The sequence below is a fragment of the Episyrphus balteatus genome, chromosome 1 (genome assembly GCF_945859705.1).
Source record: "Episyrphus balteatus chromosome 1, idEpiBalt1.1, whole genome shotgun sequence".
Classification (NCBI taxonomy): domain Eukaryota; kingdom Metazoa; phylum Arthropoda; class Insecta; order Diptera; family Syrphidae; genus Episyrphus; species Episyrphus balteatus.
Genome location: NC_079134.1, coordinates 46,530,429 through 46,546,605, shown reverse-complemented (window position 1 = coordinate 46,546,605; position 16,177 = coordinate 46,530,429). Strand labels below are relative to the sequence as shown.

Here is a 16,177-nt window from a genome sequence, read left to right as displayed (position 1 = left end):
TCCGTTATAATTTTAAAACTAAGGGTGGGCTAACGAAAAAAAATCTTGGGCTATCCTGGGCTAACCTTGGGCAATCGAACCATATAGGTTTGAAAAAAAAATTTGCATTTGGGGGTGCCAACTTCACATAGCCCGGCTTGACACCAGGGTTAAGGTGATTTGCTACATGGCCCTCATCCGGCCGATGATTGTCTATGGATGCCCTGTGTGGTTCAACGTTGCTCCATCTCAAATGGAAAAGTTTCGGGTGTTTGAGAGGCAGTGTCTTAGACGTTGCCTTGGTCTGCACAGAACACCCGAATCTGATTACACGCATTACTATTCCAATGAGGTTTTATACAATAGGGCCAACATAAATAGAATTGATAACTTTATGCTGAAGCTTGTTCGGGGCCACGTTTCAAGAGCGATGGCCTCTTCAAATAGCTACATTTTTGGGGCTTACTACCCTAACGACGAATACTTCCAGAGTGTGTGTTTAAGCGGCTATATTCCGCCTGAAGCATTCCTCTATTTAGATAGTCGGGGGCTTGTACAGGATAGATTGGCAGTTCCGCTAATCTACCACGTCGGGCGAAGAACCGTGGATAGGCGACTGCTGTATGACAGGGACATCCTCGCATTAGGCGGAGAAGGGCGTCTTCGGTTCAGTAGGACTGTGTCCGATCGGGACCGAAGAGATAGGGTAAAGCAGGAGAACCAGTTTTGGTGGCTTCATAATACTCTAAATAGTTAAAGTGGTCTTTGTTTTTATGCCTTGGCCGGCTTACATAGTTTTAGGTGTTTAGTTTTAAGTAGGGACAGTCGGGGTGGCACAAAAAAAAAAAAAAATAAAAAAAAAAAAAAAAAATAAAAAAAAATAAAAAAAAAAAAAAAAAAAAAAAAAAATACAAAAAATACAAAAAAAAATAAATAAATAAAAAAAAATACAAAAAATACAAAATTGCTTGCTGTGGCTGTTCTAGTTTTTAAGTAGTTTTAAGTAGTTTAAGTAGTTTTAATTAGTTTTTAAGTAGTTTTAATTAGTTTTTAAGTTTTAAAATAAACAAAAAAAATGATCAGAATCCAAGTTTTTTTTAGAAATTATTTCTTGGAAAAAATAAAACCTTGAAATACTATTTGAATTAAATTAGTTTTAAGGCCGAAAGGCATTAGTATTAAGAAAAATGAAGAATAACTTAGAGTGCCCGTATAGGGCCAGTAAGTTAGTTGTAAGTAATTGATAAGTAGGCTAGTTTTTATGAATTTTTGTCTAGCTTTAAGATAGTTTTAAGTTGATGAAAAATAAAAATGAATTGAAAATTGACAAAAAAAAAAAAAAAAATTGAAAAAATTGAGGTGGGCGACTAATGATTTGAAGTCTCCAGTTCGATTCCCAGCCTGGTCATCGTTTTTTTTATTTTTTTGCAGATTTTAAAACAATAAGGAAAACCCGATTGTTTTAATAAGGTTTCCTTCTTGGATGAAAACCATAGAGAAATCTTATTGTTTTTGTTCTATTTTATGTGGTCTATTTTTCTCTGTGTAATATCGCTTGCGAATCCACAATGATATTTCCTTGCTTATATTGCATGCTACAGTTCAGGGCTTGTATCCTTGGGATTCCATACTTTTTCGTATAATTCCCGAACCTCAGTACCTAGATGTAGGTAAGAAATCGATTTCCATATCGATTTATAATAAATTACTTAGGTTTTCTTAGCTCAAAAAACACCCTTTCATCCGAAGGCTCATTTTATTTTTGGTTCCCATGACAAATTAAACGCTTATAATTAAATTCCTAAAAGTATTGCACGAATCATTAGGGATATACCCCTGACTTGTGATGCTTAATTTTCAAAGGCTGAGGTAAGCTCGCCGGAATCCAAGGTTCGCCCTGAGAAAAGCAATCTTAAAACTCAGTTAGAGTAAAAACACCGAATTCTTTCCAATTCACCGGCACACAAAAAAAAAAAATGTCATGAACCAGAAACCAGACCTATCTTTCTATATGTTTTTGGGCACGCTGAATCCGAATTTGAAGTCCGTTTGGCCCCATCACCCTCCAGTTTTGAGCTGTGAGTGCATTTTGTTTGAATTTTTATGACTTTTTTGGAGTTTTTTGCATTTTTCTCAAAACTGAAGGGTGACCGGGCAAAACGGACTTGAAAATCGGATTCAGCGGTCCCAAAAACATATAGAAAGATAGGTCTGCTTCCTGGTACATGAAACTTTTTTTTTTGTGTGCCGGGTATGACAGCGACATGTCGCGACAGTTCTAGCACACAAAAAAAAAAGTTTTATGAACCAGAAACCAGACCTATCTTTCTATATGTTTTTGGGACCGCTGAATCCGAATTTCAAGTCCGTTTTGCCTGGTCACCCTCCAGTTTTGAGAAAAGTGTAAAAAAGACCCCAAAAACTACCTTTTTTTGAGTTTTTTGCATATTACTCAAAACTGGAGGGTGACAGGGCCAAACGGACTTGAAATTCGGATTCAGCGGTCCCAAAAACATATAGAAAGATAGGTCTGGTTTCTGGTTCATGACACTTTTTTTTTTTGTGTGCCGGTGTTATTAATGTTCCTTATTCATTTAATAGACTAAAGGCTTGGCCACACCGGAGGGTATGCGGTAGCGGTATGGGTAGAGGTAACGGTACTTGTATGAATGAACAAAATTTCAAACTGACATATCAACGTTCAGATGTGGAATTTTTTTCATACAAATATCGTTACCGCTACCCGTACCGCTACAGCATACCCTCCGGTGTGGCCAAGCCTTAACTACTTTCTTTTATAATTATTAAATTATTTATTTCTTTATTTATTATACAATGTTATACCCTAACATGCTACCTAATAACCAGGGTTTGGACCTTGCTCATGAAATTTTGGAGCAAATTTGAAAAAAAAGTGGAGCAAATCCAAAATTTCCGGAGTAGATTTGAAACAAAAAAAAAATTCTTTCTTTTAAGGAAATTTTTTTAATAAAAAATAATAAAGTCTTAAAGTAGGTACCTATTATAGTCAATGGGGCCGGGGCGTATTTATGGACACTGTTTAAGAAACATTTATGAAGAATTCGAGTTTATCCCATTTGAATTGCATTGGATAAACTCCAGTTTTATGTATATATAAGAAAAATGTAACGCTTCGTTACAGACTATAGTCATAAAATTGCGTAAACGTGGCAAAATGGTTAATTTGGTAAATGAGCTATCAAAATTTGTATGGAAAAGCTTCACCAAAATATTTTAAACTTTCTCGCACAACTTTGTTTAGTAAAGTTTACTATCTGAATGTGCCAAATGTGGAAAACTTTTGATGATTAATTTTGACGATAAAAAAAAACTAAATAGTGACTGCATTTACCCAAATTGATTTTAAGGGCGTTCATAAAACGTGTATAATGGTAAACTTTTCCATTAAGCGATGTGGTAAAGTTTTACGCTATTACGCTATTAGCATTCGAAAAAACACCCTTTCACCAAAATAATTTTATGACATCTCTAAAATCTTGATTCTTTTCCCAAATGTAATCTTATTACAACATTTAATTATAAGGGTACCCAATCCAATAATTTTTTTCTAAAAAAAACATGACTTCCCGACTAACAAATTTGCTTCTATAAAGCTTTACAGGTGTAAGTGTAGCTCCTGTAAAGCTTTATATAAGGGATATTGTTTGTTGGATTATCGATGTTATTTTTATAAACATTTTAGATTATTTGTTCCAATCTCAATCGTAACATAATTGGTAGATTTTAACATGGTACCATTATTCTTACTTCATTTTTGCATTGAGCCCACATTTTTCTTCGCTTAAAAAAAAAACACTTCTTCTTAAAAAACAAACTGGAGTTAATCCTATTCAAATAACATTAGATAAACCCCAGTCTAAGGTAAACTGGGGGACTAAAATTGACTATGAATTTGCCACAAATTTGTGTACAAACTATCAGCTCTAGCCGAAAAAAAAATACATATTTTTACTTTTTTGTACTTTTGCAAAAAATGCCAAATGTATTTAAGGCTTTTTACTTGAGAAAAATGCTTACACTCATTTAATTCTTATATTTCCCAATTTTCTCTAATACCTACTAAATAATTATACTGCAGATTTCTTCAAAAAACAAAAAAAAAAACACCCTTTCCCTTTTGTTATGGTATCAATTTTGTCATAGTTTTTGTGGTATTCATTCTGAATTATATTACCCTCATAACAATTTTACTTATATAATGCTTTACAGAAGCAACAATTGCATCTGTAAGCCTTTATAGAACCAAAATTGTTTGTCGGGTAGGTGTGTTTTTTGTTTATCTATATAGATTTCGTGCAAAAAAACTACATCGGGATTTTTGAAATCCGTCCAAATATTTGGCACCACTTTGACAGCTATCTGTCAAAAATGTGCAGTGCTGATGTTTTTTTTTAACTCCGTAATGGTATGGCCATTACATCCATGGATTAAAAAACAAAAATTCACAAAAAAACCAAAACCATTCGTATGGCCATTGCATCCATGTTGGATTCAAAAAATGTTTTTTTAACAAAAAACCAAAAATCATTTTTATATTCTTAGCTAGGTACATTTTAAGACCATGACAGTTAACATAAGTTGCGTCGTTCTTGTGTTATAAGCGTTTGAATTTTTATTTAATTTTTTTTTTCGAATTTTTAAAAATCAAACGTGGAAACTTTTTTATTTTTATTTCAAATTTTTCGAAAATACTTTGGTAATTTTATATACCTATGTGTATTGCGTATATCTCGAAATATTACCATTTCAATGCAACCATGTCGTACAAATTTGATTATTTTTTTCTATGAGAGTTTTTTTCAAACCCTATTTTCTCCGCCTTTTTTTGTTAATATTTTTAGATATTTCTGTATAAAATACCTATAACACAACAAATAAAGTACCTAAAGCCTGTGAAAAAGTGAAAAAGTACAAAAGTGAACATTTTCAAACGCAATTTTGTATAGTTTTTCGGGCTCGAAAATTAAAACAAATGATGCAGAAAGCTTAGTTTTTGGTCTAAAAAAAACAATTTCTATACTCTTTTCCACTAAACAATTGCGCTAGAAAGAAAAAAAATATTTTCATTTTTGTACTTTTTCAAAAAGTGGTGAATGTAGTTAAGCCTTAATTCTGTTAATTCTTATAACAACGAAAATTTTTGACCAATTCAATTTCAATGATACACATAAAAAGGTTATATCTTTCGAGCACACACAGTACACATAAAGCCTAGTACTCTGCTGATGCGAAACGAACAATTTTCAAGTCTCCAAGTCGACAACGAAAAAATATCATTCTGTCAAATTCAAAATAAAAAAAATTCAAAATCAAGAAAAATCAACAGAAAATAATTTTCAAAACACGAAATAAATGAATCAAAAGTGACAAAACCGTCAACACTGCTCTTGGAGTCAAGAAAAGTGCACAGGACAGTAAAAAGTAAGTGATAAATGAATGAAAACTCTCCAATTTTTCGCTAGAGCTACGTACTGAAAAACGAAAAGCAAAACGAAATTTTCCGTTCATTATTTCGTTAACGAAAATTTGTATGGAAAATTTCTTTTCGCTTCAGCAGCGTATGAAATGAAGTTTTTCGTTTACAATTTCGTTGTGTAATTTTTGGATTTAACTTTTCGTTTCGCACCCTGCAACCGCATTGTGTTTACAGCTAAATATTTGTATAGTCGCATTTCGTTTATAGCAGAATGGTCTTACTTTACGAACACATCCCCACTGGAAATTCCATCCACATTTCCAGTACCAGCTGTTGTGTCAAATCTGACACATGACGTTTGTCATCGCTACCAAAAAAAAAATCTCCTACAGAAAGTTTTAAAATCTCATCAAAAGAAAACGTTGTTTTATTCATTTTAATAAATTAATAACTTCCCATTAACAAATAAAAACAAAAAAAAAAAATGAGTGATAGCTCAGATGAAGATCTTTCTCCCGACTGGATTCCATATAGCCGCCGAAAAGAGTGGTCCGATGTAACGCCACTCGCCCAAGACGATGGCGATTATCCTGTTGTTGCAATTGCATACAGTCCAAGATGTAAAATTTTAAAAATTCTTTTATTTTTTTAGTTTATTTTAACATTATTTATTTAGTTCGAGAAGTTTATGATTATTTCCGTGCCATTCTCGCCAACAAAGAGAAATCTTTAAGAGCTCTTGAATTAATCAAAGATGCCCTTCAACTTAATCCGGCTAATTACACCGTTTGGCAATACAGGTAAATAATAAAATTATTCTTTTGTTTGCATTCTTTTTTACTTAATTTTTTTATTTGAGATAAGCAAAAAATAGATTCGAAAAAAGATTGCGAGATATTTTTTGATAGAATATTTTAACAAAAATTATCATTTTCTTGGGTAAAAGTACAATTTTATGAAAGAAACATGCTTGCATTTGGTTCATTGGTTTAAAGCCTATTCTAGTTGAAAAAACTTGTTTTGTATGCAAATGTTGATTTAAGTTATAAAATAAATGTTTACTTGTAGCCTTCTACTTTGTTGTTAGCTTACGCATTTGTGATCTGAATTTAGATATTAGCGTTAAATTTGTTTAGTTTTTTGGGTAGATATCATTTTTAACTAAGAACTCATGATTTTTACTCATGAATTTTTGATGAATGAGTCATTTTGTTTATCTGATCAAATTTAATGACCAACTGTTTTTTTTTTTTTTCTACAAAACAGCTACGGAAATTTAATACTATAAATAATTTGAAAATAATACGCTTTTGTGAGATGTTAAATAGAAAATATGAGAATTTTTACGAGTACCTATTGTTTGAGAATGCTTAAGCAGAATAAATATAAAAATACTAATAAACAGACTTCTTAAAACTAAAACATTCAAATTAATGTCTTGCGTCTGCTTTTATTTTAACAGATTTGTTTTGCAAAATCTTGAAAATACAATTTCTGCATTTTCGCCAGTTTCTCTGATAACATTGTCATAAAACTCTTGTTCTTTAGTACAGTAAAAAAATTCCCTGCACCTAGTTCTGGAGAATTCAATGAAGAAAATCATTGCAAATATTGCAGAAATAATATGAACCTATTAGTGTTGTTTTTTAAAATTAAATTTTTTTTTTGAACAAAACCATTTTTTTTGCTTAAATTTCATAAAACAAATGATAGCAAAAGATTCTCTAGGTAATTTAAGGAAAAAAAATATATAAAAATTTAAATGCAATTTTCTCAAAATCTGACCTCAAACAAAAAAAAAAAAAATATTTTGAAAACAACGGCAACACCTACAATATTTTAAAATACATTTTTAAAAAGCCAGAAGCTCATTCTTATCTCCTCAAAATGGTCCTCAAACTCAGAATTTAAAAAAAAAAATGTTTTAAAAAAAATTTAACAACTTAACTGTCCCCATAGAAACTCATTATAAAACCTTATACGTCCATCATTATTCTCATCAACAACTCTATAAGTCCCATGAAGCACATTGGATTCATATAATTTATTTTTTCCCTTGCCACCAGAGTCCAATGAGTCATATATGATACATACACATATTTTCATAAAATAGAATTTACTGTCCCCATACAAACTCCTTCAAAATCATCTCTACGTCCAGTACTTTTTTTCAAAAATAAGCATTACTATTTACAAATAATGCAGTTAGAATTGGTTTCTTACCTGAGTAGTTGGTAAATATTGTTTAAAAAAGGGTTTAGTTTTATGCTCCTATATGATTCATGGACGTATGATATTTGATTTTCATCGGCACAAGTCCAATGAATCATATAGGAGCATAAAACTAAACCCTTTTTTTTAACAATATTTACCAATAACTCAGGTAAGAAACCAATTCTAATTGCATTATTTGTAAATAGTAATGCTTATTTTTGTAATGAAAATGTGAAAAACTGACATTAATACCGTATAGGCTAAAAAAGTTATAACTTATAAGGGTCAAATGGTAACGGAAATCAGTTTTTCACAAATATCTCGCGACCTATTTCTCGGAGGTCATCAGAGGGCATGGTTCTTCGTAAAACTATATACAATATAATTTTCTCTCTAAAATCAACCGTTTTGGGTGTAGAGCGCAGAGAAGATGAACTAAATTGCACTTACATACGAAAACACACATCTTTTTGGTTTATGTTGCTCAATTTTTGAGGTTCTTATAGAAGCTGCTTATATTTTTTTGGTCTCATTTACTTATGATTCTTACGGATTCTCTAAAAAAAGTGCAAAAATGTACACATTGAGATAAAAAGTAATAAACAAAAAAGAAAAAAAAAATTGTTTGGAAATGTTGTATGTTTCCCTTACTTCTTACCCCTTACAACAGCCTTGGGGAGTAAAAAATAAAGATTAAAAGCACGTATTAGTTGTTTGGCTCTCTAATTAAAAAAGTATTCATTCTATAGGAAAATTGTGAATTTAAAAAAGAAAGATAATATAATTTAATGTCAAAAACGTCCTTGCCAATTTTCTGTAAGATGAGTCGTTTTCGAGGTATTGATCAAAACGTATTTTTCAAAAAGGCTGGCGTGTGGAAAGCCGTACAAGACAAAACACATTATCAAGCCTCATCTAATTACCCTGCATTCAAATTTTGATGCCTCTACAATTTTGACTAGATTTGTTTTTTCAGTCGCTGTACTATTAATGGTGTTTTAATTTTCTTAATATGTACCTACCCATACAATAATTGTGGATCGTAGTTAAAAAAATAAAAAAAAAAAAAAAATTTAAAAAAAATCAAAGATTTTTTTATGCAATAACTTTTTTTGCTCAAACATTTTTCCATTTTTTTTGCAGTTTGGGAAAGTATTTCTTCTTTTCCTACACATTCATGAATAAATTATGTTCTATAGCAAACATATATATATTATGTTTCATATAGCAAACACGTTTTTAGAAACATGTCTTTATGAATCATATATGACTCATGGACTCTAGAAACACGATACAGAAAATATTCTGTGATGAATCCTTCAAATAAACAAAATAATATTGAACGTAGACAGGTTTTTTAATCAGATTTTATGAGGACAGTGAAGTTGTTTTTAGTAAAATATGTATATGAGTCATATATGATACATGGTACTTTGTAGGCTTGTGACAAAACATATATTTTGAGTCATATGGGACTCATTGGACAGTTAAGTTGTTAAAATTACTTTTTTCCAAACTTTTTCTAATAAAAAATGAATTTATTTTAAAAATATTTTTGCCCATAAATATTATTAGTTGAATTCCGAAGCAATAAATGTAATATTTATCACACTTTTGATAAAAAAAATTAAAAATTACTTCAAGTTTAATGGGTTTTTTGATAAAAACTGAATTTTTGCATTGAAATAATTGATTTTCTCAAAGATTTTGGCAAATAAGAACTTTAAACTTTTGCTTTTTAACTTTCAACAATAAGGGCTATTGAATATATAAAAAATAACTTTATATTTATATGTTGAACTTAAAAAAAAAAAAAATAAGTTAATTTTTTTTTTCAAAACTTATATTAAAAAAATTTCTTCGAAAATGAAATACTTTTTAATTTTTTTCATAAACCGTAATACATATTGACATTTCCTTTTATAATTTCAAATCATAATAAATGTGGCCTAAAAAATTTGAAAAATAAATGCATTTTATATTACGAAAAAGTTTTAAAAACGACACGTTATAATTTTGTCAATAATTTTTTTTTTCAAAAATCTGAGTTCAATTACCATTCTTTCAAAAGCCCTTCATTCAATTAACTTAATTTTAATTTTACAAATGTGACTAAGCTTCTAGCTTTTTTAAAACGTATACTTAAATATTGTAGGTGTTTCCGTTGTGTTCAAATATTGTTTTTTGTGTTTGAAGTCAATTAATAAGAAAATTTCATCTATCGCCTGAACAATGGAAGATTGTTCCTTACTCCCATATATATTTTTTTTCCTTGAATTTCCTAGACAATCTTTTATCATCAATTAATTTATAAAATTTAAGAAAAATTTTTGTTCACAAAAATCTTCAATTAAATTTAAAAAATCAAAACGGAAACACCGGCAATTTTTAAACTGTGCACTTTGAAGTATTTTTAATTGCCGATGCTTGAAAAAAAAGATCATCAAAATCTAAGCTGTTCGGCCGGGTTCCCTAATATTGCCAATTTTTGAGCTTTAGTTACTCTTCTATATAGTTTTCCTTTAATTTGGCTTTAATCGTTCGCGATAGAAAGCCACTCGTTTAGAGCAAGCGTTCATCCAATTTCACATGCTTTAGAAACGAAGTTTATTAGTTTTTGAAACGAAGATTCTTATTGTCGTTTTGAATCTAGAACTGGAATTCAAAGATATTATTGACTGGAGCGTTTTCCTTTATTCGCTTTGGCATATTCCATATCGTCATCCTGCAGAGGCGGGCGAGCTTGGAAGAGATGCCAAAATTAGACATGGTTCTTTACAGCTCACCTCTGTACAAACTATCAAGCCTTGAAATCAATGATTAGGTGAAATAAATTGATATTTATTAAGAAACGGTGGTCTCTCCTTGTCTAAAGCATAGTCACAGATTTTTGACGAAGGGCTTCCGTCATGGACATAATACAGTGGAGAGAATCTTAAAGGCCATGTTAAGTAGACTGTTTCCTCCTTTATAGTTAGATCAATTCAGATGGTCTTCTCTTTTAATGATCATGTAAATAATGGTCCATTCTTTGAATGATTTCTTTCGAAGATATTTGGAAGATAATTTGCTGCTTTAATAGCTCAGCCTAATTGCACTTAAGCTTGGGTATGCATAACTTAATTTCGCCCAGGCCGGGAAGACAGAAATGTTAGCTTTTATCGTCAACGTTGAATGATGTAATGTACCTTTGGGTCGAGTTGATTTCCTCATCACCATTGTGAAGATTGCAGAAGTTATTTGTCCAAATACTGAGAATCGCTTATGTCTACTACAATATTGCAAGCTTCAGTTTTAAGTTTATAACCTTAAATTGTTCTTTTTACCTTCTGGTCCAAATCTCATTGCTGCAAAAGTATGCCTCTATTTTCTCGATCGTTCCTTTCTGGTGTTGCCTCTTTTTCCTCCTACGTTCCTTAACGTGTTGAGCTCATTGGCGGCTCTGGTCCTTCACTGCCGCGCCGCTTTGAATGCTAGCTGCAAGTGGTTGCCAGTTTTCGTTCTTCTCAAAATTACATTGAATTTGTTTGTCGTCTAAAAGTTAGCGCAATCTGCATCGATAAATGATTTTGATCTTCCTTTAGAGTAAACCTTTTCAATTCTTGTAGTAACACGCATTTTAAGAATAAGAATAAAAAAATGTTTACATAAGATTGTTAGAATAAATAATTGTTTGGTCTTTTATATTAAATTTCTTTGGAATTTTAAATGTACCAAATCGATAAAAAATGTTTTAAAACATATAATTCATAACCTTATTTTTTGCCGTCAGATGTTCAGAGGCCGAGATTTTCATAAAAAAAAAAACGATTTTTAAGTGCGTCGTTGCACTGATTTTAGCGATTAAACGTTCATTCATCAATTGATCGGTTCTCTTTGGTCATAGTGAGTTCAAAATGTAGTGAATCAAGAGGGCTACAAAACAACTTGGAAAAATGCTCATAATTTACGATAGAAAACATTGCTGGAAATGAATAATAATACTTCATTTAATTTTTTGCTCATGATTTTTTATTTAAAACACAAAATTATTCGGAAAATTCAATATTGTGCATAACTCCGCTTAAAAAAATAGTCAGATGATGCTAATTCAAATTTAAGTTTTTAAAATATGGCTAGATTCTTTTTTCTCACGATTTGACTGTAGTATATAAGTATGTTTTAAAAAAAAAACAATTAGTACAGGAAAGATAGACTTTTTCGTGGAACGAAATACAGGACGGCTGAATTTTTCAAATCTGAAAGAGGGATATTAGAAAAGCTTAAGTTCTTGTTTTCGGGACGCTACCCCCCTGGCGAAATCCGCCATTTTGAAAAACTCGAATCGCTCTATATCTCCAAAACTATGGGTCCATAGAAATGGTTGTCAGACCAAAGTTCTTGAAAATTGAATTATCTTTTTCTTTGTAATACATTATTTCTCTCAGCGGGCAATAGTTTTGAGGTTATGTTGTTTTAATTTATTTTTTTTTCGGTTTTTTTAAGATTATATCATTCCCAGTGTTAGTTACATAGTTTATTAAAAAGTAAAAGTTATGGACCATCAAATTTCCAATAATTTGGTATATTTTTTAAAGTCATGCGATGTATGAGTCGAAAGTTATTGATCTGAAAACTATAATCTAAGTACAGGAAAGTTAGTAAAAAAAACAGGCATTTTGTGGAACGAAATATTGGGAGGCTGATTTTTTCAAATCTGAAAGAAGGGTATTAGAAAAGCTTAAGTCCTGATTTTCGGGACGCCAACCACCTGGCGAAATCCGCCATTTTGAAAAATGCGAATTGGCGTACATCTACTAAACTATTGTATTGACCGAATCGGTAACTGAACCAAAGCTGTAGGTTATACAGGGTGTCCCAAAAGTAATGGATCAAACGAAATATGCAGATAGGCCAACTTTAGGGCTCTCAGAATTTGGTAATTTGTTCATCCCAAATCCTTACGGTTTTCAATTTAATGCAGTTTTTGTGAATTATCGAAAAATCTCGACTTTGCAACAGTATTTTGCTTCCTCCGGTCATAATTGATTTTTGTTTTTTACAATTCTTTCACTAAAACATTGCCTAATAATAAGAAATAATTATTTAATCAAAATATTTTTTATTTCATACGCCATTTTGCTGCAAATAAATTAACAGTTCCATGTTTTATAAAAACTCAATTTCTTACTTTTATTTCAGAGCAACATCCTGAAAAAAATTTGTATGGTGTAACAATGGTTTATTATTTTGAAAACTTGCCGTGTTATTGCAGTTTTCAAAAATGCATAAAAGTTTCCAAAGATGTAATTAGAACGAAAGATATTACAATTTTAATGCAAAAAACAGAGGTTTTCAGAGCAAAATAACAAACAAAAATCGGGGCTTTTATTCAAAAAGAAATAAACAAACAACAGTCGAGAAAATGTGTTTATTTTTCTTTGTTATTTTTCTCTAAAAAGCCCTGTTTTGTTGCTTTTAAATTGTAATATCTTTAGTTCTAACTTTAACTTTGGAAACTTTTATGCATTTTTGAAAACTGCAATAACTCGGCAAGTTTTCAAAATAATAAACCATTGTCACACCATACAAATTTTTTTCAGGATGTTGTTCTGAAATAAAAGTAAGAAATTGAGTTTTTATAAAACATGGAACTGTTTATTAATTTGCAGCAAAATGGCGTACGAAATAAATAATTTTTTGATCAATTAATTATTTATTATTATTAGGCAATGTTTTAGTGAAAGAATTGTAAAAAACAAAAATCAATTATGAGCGGAGGAGGCAAAATACTGTTGCAAAGTCGGGATTTTTTGAAATTTCACTAAAATGGCATTAAATCGAAAACCGTAAGGATTTGGGATGAACAAGTTACCAAATTCTGAGAGCCCTAAAGTTGGCCTATCAGCATATTTCGTTTGATCCATTACTTTTGGGACACCCTGTATAAATATCTTTTCTTGTGCATTCACTGTTTTTCAGCTAGGACATATAATTCAATAAATTCGAATTATTCGGGGTAACATTAAGGGCTGAAACTTTTACAGTATTTTTTTTTCGTCATTTCCTACAATATTTTCAACAATGCTTTGAACAAAAAAAAATTTTTTTTTTGAATCAGTCTAATGTATAGTGGTCATCTTACTCATCAGTTGATAGTCATCCATACTATTACACATTTATATATGGACCTACTTTCCATGTAGTATGTATTTTGATCTAATTAATAAAACAATCGTTTTATTCAACCAATTACGTAATATTATTTTACTATGTAACCATTGTTTGACAACGTAATTTTGATTTCAAAAAATTTATTTTACGCTCCAGTAGCTTTGCCACAAGTATTTTTTTTTCGCAAAATGCACCTACTGGTACTGACCGAGTTATTTGATAAAATGCACTTTTGTACATCTTTGATTCAAAATAATGTATCGACACCTCCCATCGATGTTGAAAGATTTCAGTTTTCATAAGAAGCAATATCCAAGCAACATGTACAAAAATGAAACCATTTCACCTTTTGATGTTAAAATTCTATTGATGTTGATACTGATTATTGAAACAAAAACTTTATTTCGTTAAAATTTACGAAATTCCAAAAGCAAAATTTTGGAAACCATTATCTTAAGGATATATTTTTAGACTTTAGGATACGTAATTTTATATCACAGCTACTCCTTAAGAGCTAAAATCACATAAGACTGAAAAATTCGGGTGTTTTCTTTTTTGACATTATGCATTTTTAAAAATGAAACGTTAACAATTTTTGTCCGAAAACTTAAAATATTACTGGACTATAATTGCCTCTCAAAACTTACTTGCTGATTTGCGTCAAAATCACAGGAAGCTTGATCGGCAACGAATTGTTTCCAATTTTTTACATCAAGTCTTGTTCCTTCTAGCTTGGCGCCGAGGAGCATTGATATTAATTCGTTCAAGTTGTTTAGTTCGTAGTTTCTTGAAGAGTGTTATTAAGCTCGAGTATATTTCGTCGTTTAATCTTCTTGCCAGGTGTTTTTGAAAAATGACCCAAAACTAGACAAGCAGCCAGTGTGGCACCACGTAGAGGTGACGATACAATTTTTTATGGAGATGGGATTATAAGTTTCTGTATTAAAAAAAAAAACCTACAAACCCTTTAACATTAGAACATCGTGGTCTAACGTCTAAGTATGCAGTATGTTTGTGTGCCTGATATGCCTTGATAATTTCCCCTTAATTTTTTCAAATTGTAACCCATAAAATAACCTGTATGTTAAAGTAACCAATATTTTAATTTCATTTTTAGGAGAGAAATTCTCAAGGAACTAAATTGCAATTTATACGATGAACTGGAATATATTGAGGATGTGATTCGTGACAACCCCAAGAACTATCAAGTTTGGCATCATCGTCGTGTTATCGTGGAGACTCTTAAAGATCCCAACAATGAATTAGATCTCACCGAAGTTGTACTTAATATGGATGCAAAGAACTACCATGCATGGCAACATCGCCAATGGGTAATTCGGACATATGAGTAAGTAATTCCATTTCTCTTTTTGTTGAAATTCCTTTTATATTCTTCATAAACTCTCTATAATTAGCTTATATGAGAATGAACTTTCTTATGTGGATCGTCTAATTGCCGAAGATATACGCAACAACTCTGCATGGAATCAACGATTCTTTGTCCTCCGGCATTTTGGCTTGACTGCCGAAGTTATTCAACGTGAATTGCAGTATACCATGAACCGCATTCGAGTCGTGAAGAATAATGAAAGTGCTTGGAATTTCCTGCGTGGTCTATTGAAGCAAAGTGATGGCTCTTTAGATCAACATACCGATGTTGTTGATTTTATTGTGGAACTCTATGAGAATGGCTCAAGGTCTCCCTACTTGGTAGCCTTCCTTATTGAATTGTACGAAGAGAAATCCCTACAAAATGGTGAAGATGTTTCGGAACAAGAAGCTTACGCAAAGAAAGTCTATTCACTTTGTGACGATATGTCCAAGAAGCACGATGTTATTCGTCGGAAATACTGGCAATACATTGCTGAGAGATTACATGCAAAACTAGAAGGACGGGTGCCTTAAAGTTGGTTGCAAATCTTCCTTTTTCATTTTGTATTTTATTTGAGTAGCATTTAAGAGTAATAATACCTATACACAGTTATTTCTACAAGTTTTCATTCAAATAGATGGAGAAAATAAATATTGTTGTCATTTTTGAAATTACTGAATTAAGAGGGTTATATTTAAGTTCATGACGTTGGATTCTGAAAAATGCAATCTTAAAGAGGGATTGATTCTGCCTCAGTATAAATCATGGCTTAAGTCATGTTTGGGCTGGCATGGCTACCAGCATTTTAAAAAGAGTGTTACTTTCTCGAGAGCGAATCATCGCACAGAAAATTCTCTATGATCTTTCTGATCGGAAATTTAATTACCTTTCTGTTTTATGTACATTATTTTTTTGGAGGAAGTAATGTGTTTTAATATTTTTAATATCGTTAGGCAGTTGTAGAGTTTATTTGTAGAACTAAAAAAAATATTTTCATAAAT

General features: G+C 31.1%; 1 protein-coding gene across 1 annotated transcript; it reads left to right on the top strand.

Annotated features, from left to right (window-relative positions):
* Positions 1–5,782: 5,782 nt before the first annotated feature.
* LOC129907881 (protein farnesyltransferase/geranylgeranyltransferase type-1 subunit alpha) lies at positions 5,783–15,855 on the top strand. The gene is made up of 4 exons (XM_055984387.1): positions 5,783–6,057; positions 6,114–6,237; positions 14,922–15,152; positions 15,220–15,855. The coding sequence occupies exons 1-4, from the start codon at positions 5,922–5,924 to the stop codon at positions 15,707–15,709; spliced, it is 981 nt and encodes a 326-aa protein (XP_055840362.1). The 5' UTR covers positions 5,783–5,921; the 3' UTR covers positions 15,710–15,855.
* Positions 15,856–16,177: the final 322 nt, after the last annotated feature.